The 11,375-nt window shown below is 42.4% G+C and overlaps 1 protein-coding gene across 3 annotated transcripts; it reads left to right on the top strand.

Annotated features, from left to right (window-relative positions):
• Nucleotides 1-382: 382 nt before the first annotated feature.
• Nucleotides 383-9,195, top strand: LOC135468516 (dnaJ homolog subfamily C member 4-like). Of its 3 annotated transcripts, none has more exons than XM_064746804.1 (8): nucleotides 383-432; nucleotides 1,564-1,678; nucleotides 2,164-2,260; nucleotides 4,638-4,843; nucleotides 7,475-7,663; nucleotides 8,321-8,407; nucleotides 8,563-8,669; nucleotides 8,915-9,195. In XM_064746804.1, the coding sequence occupies exons 2-7, from the start codon at nucleotides 1,623-1,625 to the stop codon at nucleotides 8,648-8,650; spliced, it is 723 nt and encodes a 240-aa protein (XP_064602874.1). In that variant the 5' UTR covers nucleotides 383-432; nucleotides 1,564-1,622; the 3' UTR covers nucleotides 8,651-8,669; nucleotides 8,915-9,195. The 3 variants fall into 3 exon arrangements, with proteins under 3 accessions (XP_064602874.1, XP_064602876.1, XP_064602875.1); XM_064746805.1 differs by having other exon boundaries at nucleotides 409-432; nucleotides 1,574-1,678; XM_064746806.1 differs by lacking the exon at nucleotides 7,475-7,663.
• Nucleotides 9,196-11,375: the final 2,180 nt, after the last annotated feature.

The raw sequence follows: 11,375 nt of genomic DNA, 5'->3' as shown, positions 1-11,375 counted from the left end.
CCCAAGCATACATACATACAAGAAGTGTTCTTGCGTATTTTAACTTCAGGCAAATGTCTTATTTGGTATCATCCGACGCGGGTTTGAGGCCGGGCCTCTCGACTTCGAAACGAACGCTCTAACCAAAAGGGCGGTTAGAAGCGAGCGGAAGCGAGATAAAATGTCCCCGTACCGTAGGCCTACGATTCACGAAGGCATGCTCACAGGTATTCTTAGTGATGTCCGAATTAACATCATATAACATCATTACAGCTTTTAAAAACTTTTTTGTACCTAAAGGATTTAGTCATGGAGTAAACGCGGACCACCAGGCCCACTGAAAATATACGCTTTATTCTCACGACCTGATAAATGAGACTACAGCTGTAGCGGCGCGTTTCGAAGTTCCGGCTGACTAGTACACTAGAGCTGAGCTGTGTTGGACACCCTCAGGTTGGTTGTTTGACACCTTCATGCTGCACCTTGTTGTGGAAAACAGATATGTTGACTTTGTTACAACCTCTTGTTATACAAGCAATGTAGCTAATGCCATTATGATGTAGATATACAGTGTTCAGACTTACTGTGTTCACTAGCTTATGGTTTACGTAACTGAGTGTGTGCGACCAGGCGATGTTCAATATTCGTTACTAGTCTGCGATTTCTGTTACAGGCAGTTTGGTTTATCACACATTGAAATGTTTGGAAGTCAATTCATAGAGGTTAACAATCTGATATAAGACGTGGCTTTCACTTTAAGTCAAGAGGTTTCTCATGTGCCTATCTGTGTAACCCAAAATGTTTTAAAGGATACATGAAAAGCAACTACAAAACAAAGACTGTTTCAATGCCAGATGAAGAAAATAACGACCCGGAATTTTTGATAAAAATAATTTAATTAGGTGGGGGGTGGGGGTATTTTTGTACTTGTTAATTACCCCTGTATATATATTTTCTGTCAGATGCAGGCGCTTGCTGGCGCAAGTAATATGGCAAATGCCCGGTTGTCAGCGGTCTCAAATTAATGTTAGCTGAAATTTCTCAGTTCTTTTCTGGTGATATTTTAAAGAAAAAGAATGTGGATGTGAAATCGCCTTTCCCGACTGCAGTGTATTAACACAAGTTATGGCACCAGGCATTCATATTTAAAAGATTTACACAACCTTTATCATTTTTGCTAAATCCTTGTAAATGTTCAGTGTCATATTTTAGTTAACATTGCTGTGTTACAGTAATACATGCATCAACCTTCCATCATTTGAAACAGGTCCCTGACTCATTTAACTAGTGACTCTCAGATGTCGTCATGACCCTAGTGTCACTAGAAAGTAAATACATTATTTGGCTGTCCGTTTCAGACATCTAGTCCCAAGCCACTAGCTAGTGAGGCTGACCTCACACTGTGTTTGCTCAGTTTCTACTTTAGGGTGTTGCCATCTGTGTGGCGTAGTACAGTGGTGTCTCATCATGGCTATGTTAGCATTCCTGCTCCTCTGTTAGCATTTCTCCACCTTTATAAGCATTCCTATACCAAGATTCTCATGGAAGATTTGTTCAGATAGATATATGTTTCCCTCTGTTAAGTTTGTTGTAGGAGGTTATGTTGGCTGTTGATTCTGTCCAGTCCTTGTCCATCCTGTGAAATGTTCCATTTAGGCCAGTCACCAACCCCTCAAAGCTCAGGAGGCTCATCCTCACGGTAAGTATTTTAATGATGAAAATGTATCTATGTTTGGATTTGTTACAGTGTGATTAAATACATTTACCACATTTAGTATAGAATTTTTTTTTCTGTATTTTTTTTTTATTACAAAGGCGTAGATTTTATGTATGGTACTCACGTGATTAAACGTTGAAAAAGAAGACCTAGATAAAGTTTATTTCTCTGAAGGGAGTATTTTTAAAAGTGCACAAATATTAAATGTGTGCTTCATATTTTTTCAAAATCTTGCAAAGTCATAACAGTATTGCATTTAAGCAGAGTGTAACTGAGAAGCCATGATAGAATGGGTGTAAAACATTACCCAGTACAAGACTGTTTTATTCCAACTATTTGTAGGACAGTGTATAAATGTTAACATTTTTCTTAGCCCCTTGGCTTAATAGGATTTTACAGAGCAATATGATAAGCAAAATTGTTTGGTGAAATGTGTACGTCAGTGTTGAATCTATTCTTTTCTACAGATTGTTTAGCTCAAGAACACACTATGAAGTATTAGGAGTCCAAAATAAAGCCTCCTCAAAGGAAATAAAAGCAGCATTTCTCAAGCAGTCAAAACTGGTGAGTTTTAATGACTGAATTTTACAAACTAGTTACCATTATTGATGTTTTCAGAATTGTTAAAGATACGTTGATCGTATCCTCCTTAAATATCCAACTGTCCTATGCTGGTGATCTGAGTGGGTCAGGGCTGAGTGGCAAAATGTTTATGGTTGATCTGAGTGGGCCAGGGCTGAGTGGCAAAATGTTTATGGTTGATCTGAGTGGGTCAGGGCTGAGTGGCAAAATGTTTATGGTTGATCTGAGTGGGTCAGGGCTGAGTGGCAAAATGTTCATGGTTGCTAGAGTGGATTCAATGGCAGCCTAAGGCAGCAGATTCCTAGATACTTCCCTGTGGTGGTCATATCAGGTGATCGGTGGCACATAGTCAAGCATTTGTTGATGGCCACTTTTCTTCCACCGATATAGTATGACATATAAATTGCTATTTCACACTTGGGAAAGCTTTGACAGTAACTTGCCAATGGTCAGTGGTATACCCTGGGCACTGTGGTTTCCTCCATCAGCAAATATTCTTCAGTAAGTATTGAAATTTGCCTAATGCGCTTACAGAATTTTTGATACTAAACACTGCACTTCGTTGGGTGTTCAGCAGTACACAAAACAAGTATGAAGTCATTTTAATGAATGAATACAGAAAAAATAGGACAGACAAACAAACATACAGGCAATCAAGCCAGCTGACAAACAAGCAGACGGACAGACAAGCAGACAAGCATATATTTTCATGGCGTTTCATTTTTTTGTTATTCTTATGAACTCATGTTTGTATTTTTATGTAGGGGACCTCCCTGGCTCAGTCGGTTAACGCGCTAGTGCAGCATAATGACCTAGGGGGACCTCCCTGGCTCAGTCGGTTAGCGTGCTAGTGCAGCATAATGACCTAGGGGGACCTCCCTGGCTCAGTCGGGTAGGGTGCTAGTGCAGCATAATGACCTAGGGGGACCTCCCTGGCTCAGTTGGTTAGCATGCTAGTGCAGCATAATGACCTAGGGGGACCTCCCTGGCTCAGTCGGGTAGTGCGCTAGTGCAGCATAATGACCTAGGGGGACCTCCCTGGCTCAGTCAGTTAGTGCGCTAGTGCAGCATAATGACCTAGGGGGACCTCCCTGGCTCAGTCGGGTAGGGTGCTAGTGCAGCATAATGACCTAGGGGGACCTCCCTGGCTCAGTCGGTTAGCATGCTAGTGCAGCATAATGACCTAGGGGGACCTCCCTGGCTCAGTCGGTTAGCGTGCTAGTGCAGCATAATGACCTAGGGGGACCTCCCTGGCTCAGTCGGGTAGGGTGCTAGTGCAGCATAATGACCTAGGGGGACCTCCCTGGCTCAGTCGGTTAGCGTGCTAGTGCAGCATAATGACCTAGGGGAACCTCCCTGGCTCAGTCGGTTAGCATGCTAGTGCAGCATAATGACCTAAGGGGACCTCCCTGGCTCAGTCGGTTAGCGTGCTAGTGCAGCATAATGACCTAGGGGGACCTCCCTGGCTCAGTCGGGTAGGGTGCTAGTGCAGCATAATGACCTAGGGGGACCTCCCTGGCTCAGTCGGTTAGCATGCTAGTGCAGCATAATGACCTAGGGGGACCTCCCTGGCTCAGTCGGTTAGTGTGCTAGTGCAGCATAATGACCTAGGGGGACCTCCCTGGCTCAGTCGGGTAGGGTGCTAGTGCAGCATAATGACCTAGGGGGACCTCCCTGGCTCAGTCGGTTAGCATGCTAGTGCAGCATAATGACCTAGGGGGACCTCCCTGGCTCAGTCGGTTAGCATGCTAGTGCAGCATAATGACCTTGGGGGACCTCCCTGGCTCAGTCGGGTAGTGCGCTAGTGCAGCATAATGACCTAGGGGGACCTCCCTGGCTCAGTCGGGTAGTGCGCTAGTGCAGCATAATGACCTAGGAGCCTCTCACTAATGTAGTCGCTGTGAGCTCCAGTCCAGCTCATGCTGGCTTCCTCTCTGGCTGTACATGGGAAGTTCTGCCAGCAACCTGCGGATGGGAGTGGGTTTCCCCCGGGCTGTGCTAATGTTTCCTCTCATCGTAATGCTGGCTGCCATCATATAAGGGAAATATTCTTGAGTACGGCATAAAACACCAATCAGATAAATAAATAAATAAATAATTTTATGCACTTTATATGACAGTTCAGCTATGCATAAGATCTGTCGCATGTGAAGAAATGGGAACAAGAACATATCAGATGCCGCTATCATAAATCAGTAAGTTTAATTTTTTTTTTTTGTTTTTTTTTTGTTTTTGTTTGAGGGGATTGTGGAGGGAGTGAGGGGTGGGGGGCAGTGTATCTATCTTTGTACATAAATGAATAATTTTCACATATTTCTAGAAGTGTATTTTTGAGTGATTATGTCCTATTCTTACTCAGGTTCACCCAGATTCACACGCTGGAGCTGAAGACAAGGGCAGCCATGACAAGTTTGTGAGACTTAATGAGGCATACATGATTCTGAGTAAAACAAGTTCAAGACAAGAGTACGACATGACTCTGGCAATGCAGAGGATCAAACAGCTTCAGTCTGCAGCCAATGGCAGGCATGCAAAAGCTTCTACACAAATGGGTTTTCAACAACCGTGAGTCTATACGCACAGGCTTTACCCTGTTCATCCCTGTAATTATGTTTACAGATGTATCTTTCGACTTTGATGAGATAATGTTTTAATTGTCAGTGTGAGGACACTAGACATGTTGTGCCAGTTTAATATGACTGACTACCTTGAACAAAGTATCACATAATGACTTCAGTTCAACTGTGCTGCTCTGGCCCCAATAGCTCAGTCGGTAGAGCATGGGGGGCAGTTGATCCAGGGTCAATCCTGGGTTGGGTCACTTCTAAGGCCTTAAAAGAGGAAGTTATAACTTCCTCGCATGGCATACAGCACTAAGGGGATAGTGCGATGACTGGTTGACCTGTAGACTGGTTGACTTGCCTTTGGTAAGTCCTTTCAGTGAAACAGTACTAGATAAAAGAGCGGTGGAAATCCGTCCTGCAACAGGGAGGCACATTACATGCACTCCTTCTTCGTCATATGACTGAAAAATTATTAAATACGACGTTAAACCTCAAGCACTCAATCACTCACTCAAACACCGCTATTTGAAAATAACTGGCCGACAACTGTATTTGTATCCAGCGCAACAAAGTTATGGACTTTGAGGGATGGAGGTGTGGGGGTGTATACTGAAGTTACCACGTGTGTCTGTCTGCCTTTCTGTACACACCATCCGTTCATCTGTCTGTAAGGGATGAAGGTTTGCAGGGGTGTATACTGGAGTCACCACATGTGTCTGTCTGCTTTTCTCTACACACCGTTGTCCATTGGTTTTTAAGAGAGGGGTGTATATTGGAGTCACCACATGTGTCTGTCTGCCTTTCTGTACACACCATCAGTCCGTTTCTGTAAGGGATGGAGGGTTGGGGAAGTGTATACTGGAGCCACCACATGTGTCTGTCTGCCTTTCTGTACACACCATCAGTCCGTTTCTGTAAGGGATGAAGGGTTGGGAAAGTGTATACTGGAGTCACCACATGTATCTTTCTGCCTGTCTATACACACTGCCTGTCAGGGATGGAGAGTTGGGGAAGCCTATATAGGAGTCACCACATGTGTCTGTCTGCCTTTCTGTACACACCATCAGCCTGTTTTTGTAAGGGATGGAGGGTTGGGGAAGTGTATTTTGGAGTTACCACATGTGTCTGTCTGCCTTTCTGTACACACCATCAGTCCATTTCTGTAAGGGATGAAGGGTTGGGGAAGTGTATACTGGAGTCACCACATGTGTCTGTCTGCCTGTCTGTACACATTGTCTGTCAGGGACGTAGGGTTGGGGAAGTGTATACTGGAGTCACCACATATGTCTCTCTGCCTTTCTGTACACACCATCAGTCCGTTTCTGTAAGGGATGAAGGGTTGGGGAAGTGTATACTGGAGTCACCACATATGTCTGTCGGCCTGTCTGTACACAGTCTGTCAGGGGTGGAAGGTTGGGAAAGTGTATACTGCAGTCACCACGTGTGTCTGTCTGCCTTTCTGTACACACCATTAATCCATTTCTGTAAGGGATGGAGGGTTAGGGAAGTGTTTACTGGAGTCACCACATGTGTCTGTCTGCCTTTCTGTACACATCATCAGTCCGGTTCTGTGAGGGATGGAGGGTTGGGGAAGTGTATACTGGAGTCACCACATATGTCTCTCTGCCTGTCTGTACACAGTCTGTCAGGTGTGGAGGGTTGGAGAAGTGTATACTGGATTCACTACGTGGTCTGTTTGCCTTTCTGTACACACCATCAGTCTGTTTCTGTAAGGGATGGAGGGTTGGGGAAGTGTATACTGGATTCACCACATGTGTCTGTCTGCCTTTCTGTACACACCATCAGACCATTTCTGTAAGGGATGGAGGGTTGGGGAAGTGTATACTGGAGTCACCACATGTGTCTATGTGCCTTTCTGTACACACAATCTGTCTGTTTCTGTAAGGTATGGAGAGATTTGGGGAAGTGTATACTGGAGTCACCACATGTGTCTGTCTGCTTTTCTGTACACACCATCAGCCCATTTCTGTAAGGGATGGAGGGTTGGGGAAGTGTATACTGGAGTCACCATATGTGTCTGTGTGCCTTTCTGTACACACCATCTGTCTGTTTCTGTAAGGGATGGAGAGTTGGGGGAAGTGTATACTGGAGTCACCACATATGTCTGTCTGCCTGTCTGTACACACTGTCTGTCAGGGATGAAGGGTTGGGGAAGAGTATACTGGAGTCACCACATGTGTCTGTCTGCCTGTCTGTACACACTGTCTGTCAGGGATGGAGGGTTGGGGAAGTGTATACTGGAGTCACCACATATGTCTGTCTGCCTGTCTGTACACAGTCTGTCAGGGATGGAGGGTTGGGGAAGTGTATACTGGAGTCACCACATGTGTCTGTCTGCCTGTCTGTACACATTGTCTGTCAGGGATGGAGGGTTAGGGAAGTGTATACTGGAGTCACCACATGTGTCTGTCTGCCTGTCTGTACACATTGTCTGTCAGGGATGGAGGGTTGGGGAAGTGTATACTGGAGTCACCATGTGTTAAGTGGTACAACAGGATGCTGACATTTGGTTACACCTTGTACACTGTAATTCTGGAGTTTTACATTGCGCAAAGAAAACCACATACATGCATATCACAAGCTTGCTGTTTTCTACATGTATGTGTATCAGGACTGGTAAAGACCACATATTCTGGGATGACACCATCTGGCATATGAGAGACAAGTCCAAAGACAAGATGTACGAAGGCCAGCCATACTATGGAATCAGGGGAGTGAACAAACTCCCTAATTCCTACATAGTTTATGCCTGCCTAGGCCTGGTAGCTTCAGGGATTATGCTGCATTTTATAGCTTTAAGGTATGTCCAAAAAGATTTCAACTCATCTTACTTCTGGCATTATGATACATATCCACTTACATATACTTGTATTATACTGTTATGGTGTAAAATATACTTATCGTTTAGTGAAAATAGACCTGCATCAACAAAGTGTTCAGAAAATAACAGTAAACTATAAAATGGAACATAGAAAGAGGGATTGAAGTAAAATTGTAATACTTAATATTGGTGAAAAATGTTTTATTAAAATACATGCAGGCAATGGAGTTAGTAGTCTGTGTGAAATGGAATATAATTGAGGTCTTACTGTACTGACAAGTGGGCGTGTAGGAACTGAGGTCTTACTGTACTGACAAGTAGGCGTGTAGGAACTGAGGTCTTACTGTACTAACAAGTAGGCATGTAGGAACTGAGGTCTTACTGTACTAACAAGTAGGCGTGTAGGAACTGAGGTCTTACTGTACTGACAAATCATGTAGGAACTGAGGTCTTACAGCAATGGCAAGTGGGCGTGTAGGAACTGAGGTCTTGTTGAACTGAGGGCATGTTGAAAATTTGATTGGTGGTCATACAGGTAGTGAATGACCGCAAAGAGGAAAGTGTTTGTGAAGGGGTTGCCAATTTGACCATTTTAAATGAGTTTATTTGCTGATATTGCCAATGCTACTGTTTTAGGCATTCACGCAGAATGAATAGCAGAATACTTGACGAGAGGGACAGACAAAACAACCGCCTTTATTTACAGTCTAAGCATCTGGCAAAGTAAGTGGCTTCTGTAGATTCGAGCAATAAAGCTTTGTTGCTGAAAGTAGCATTAATGTGTACAGGCAAATCTTGGACCTATACGAGCACCCTATTTGTAGCCCCTCTGTCTGTGCATCGTCATTCTTTATAGAAATATTACAACTTTTTTGCAGAGTTAATGGAACTACTCTACAGCTGGAACTGTTGAGATCTCGGGTAGAAGAACCCAAGTCCAGTAAAAAGGACTTGTCAAAGGATTAAGTAGGAAGAGTGTGAAACAGTAAGTTCCACCACGAAATTGTTCTGTAATTGTTCTTTCAAATATAAGTTGAAGTAATGATATTATTCTGTAATTTCCAGAATGTTACGATCTTGATGCTTAAAGACATCAGTGGTATCTGGATGTCACCCAGATTAGTTCATTTTTTGAAGAACTGGGTGCCATGTGGGCACTATTATAAATGAACGGAATGGCAACTGTACGACCAGTCATAAGTTCATTGCCCTGTCCTTTTCTTGTTTTAGGTGTGACAAACGGGCGATGTTAATGCTGTGGACTTGAACTATGGGCCTGTTTTCATCTTTTGTTTTATTTTAAGCACAGATCTAAAGCAGATAAAAATGATTTTACACATATTAACGTTGAGAGACTGGAGGACTGAAACTTTGTCAAGACAATGACCTTGCAGCAGTCCGTGAAGATATGCTGGGATATTTTATTGTCACGTCTGTGATATTTTCCTGTCAATTTTGACCGGAATTGTGTGTTTAGACAACATGTTGTAAATACTGTACATTTTTGTAATATACATGTACACTGTTGTTTGGAACAAACGAGTTGGCCTTCATTTTGTTCACGCCTCAGCGGTGAGAGAATGGTGCATGCAGATGATCAGCTCATGGAGTGAGTGAGTGAGTGCTTAGGGTTTAACGTCGTACTTAACAATTTTTCAGTCATATGACGACGAAGGAATCCTCAGAGTGCATGTAATGTGCATCCTTGTTGCAGGACGGATTTCCACCGCTCTTTTATCTAGTGCTGCTTCACCGAGACGCCTTACCGAAGGTAAGTAATCCGACCCGCCCGAGCCATTATACTGATACGGGTAAACCAGCCGTTGCGCTATGCTCGCCAAGCGAGGAAGTTACAACCTCCTCTTTTAAGGCCTAGGTATGACTCGACCCAGGATTACCGCTCGCGAAGCCACGCTCTACCAACTGTTGTGTACATTGCAAAGGAAACATGTAGTGCGCATGCTCATGGTGGGAAAATGTGTCCGAAAGTCGAATAGTAATTTCATAGCCAAAAGTTTTAATATTTTGTTTTAACACGGAAGCCTTCTCGGGAGTTACCTATACGACGTCACGAAGTAAATCAGTGGTGTAGACTGGACTTGACGGCACAAATGACAGGAGACAGCGCAAATGCATTAACCCGATTAATAAATAGAGCGCGGACCTCAACGAAATTTGGTCAGAGCGGAAAGCTGATGACTGCATAAATTTTAGTGCGTGATGGCATTGAGTTCAAGATCAGTATAGCACATCGAAGCGTGACGTCTTTCGTAGATCGGATTAGCCTGTCGGTACATCCCTTATATGTTAAAATTGGACCATTATTTGCTGAAGAAAACGCCAAATTTCTGGCTTAATGGGACGGCCTAAAAGACGTTCTACCTGATGATGGTTAATATTAAAAATAGGATCGGATAGTTGACGAAGACGGAAACGGACTAAAAAGGTCTATATATTGAGCAGGAATAATGTGGCAGTTACATGTCTGAATTCAGTATAATATTAACTAATTGACATGTATTGTGTGCAATACACATCAAATAGTAAATTACGGTTATTAAATAAATTTATTATGAACGTTTCTTTATTTTCGCGAAGTTTTACTCACTGGTACGCTATTTCAGATCAGGCACATAATTATGAAGAAATTGAAATACAAAACCAAAGACCAATAAATTTATTATGAGCGTTTCTTTATTTTCGCAATCAACTCTTTACTCTTATTACTTACTTAAGTAAAGTAAAACGTACATGAGAAAGAAACTTAGCGGTTTAACAGCATCCCAACAAACGATGCACAACGCACGTCGAGGTTTCTAATTCGGATGATTTTTGCTGGTGAATAAACTTTATTTTAATCATTTTTTTGGGACACATCAGGTAACTCTGGATGACAACATAAGGAATTATTGCTACAATTAGAAATGATTTTTATGTTTTTACTTTTAAAGTTAATGTTTTTCCTTTTAGCACTTGTTTTTACATTCACGAATAAAGATCTTAGCATCTGCTCATGGCTGAAATTTGCCGTTTTTTAATTACGTATTGGTGCATTTTTTAATTCTCCATTTTTTAATCTTTCCTCGCAGTTGATGATGGAAAACAAATTCGAATTATAAATACTGCATTTCACTGAAATTTTATGGTTACTTTCATGTGTAAAAGTGATTTTTATGAAGGTTGATTAATGTTTTATCAGACAAAGTTTTTGCATCAAATCTTTCAAAGGCATTAATTTCTTTCAAATTATTTTTCTGTATTTTCATATTTTCCGGTATAACAGATTTATGAAAACAAGCATATATACTTTTTCAAAGAAAATAATTTATTGCAAAGGATATTTCTGTATTTTCAGGTATAGCAGGTTTATAAAAACAAGCATATATTTCTATGTACAGAATTTTATTTTATTTATTTATTTATTTATTTTTTGGATTGGTGTTTATGCCGTACTCAAAAATATTTCACTTACGCGACGGTGGCCAGCATTATGGTGGGAGGAAAACGTGCTGAGCCTGTTGGAAACCCACAGTTATCCTCAAGTTTCTGGCGGATGCTTCCACTTACTGCAGACGACAAAGCCAGTATGAGCTGGGCATGAACTCACAGCGACGTCACTGGTGAGAGGCTCCTGGTTTGTTCCGCAAGCGCATTTTTTACATATCAAATCTTAAAAGAGAAATACAATACC

This window comes from Liolophura sinensis, chromosome 6, assembly GCF_032854445.1.
Source record: "Liolophura sinensis isolate JHLJ2023 chromosome 6, CUHK_Ljap_v2, whole genome shotgun sequence".
Taxonomy (NCBI): Eukaryota; Metazoa; Mollusca; class Polyplacophora; order Chitonida; family Chitonidae; genus Liolophura; species Liolophura sinensis.
The sequence above is the reverse complement of the archived record's forward strand: the minus strand, read 5'-3'. Positions and strand labels throughout refer to the sequence as shown.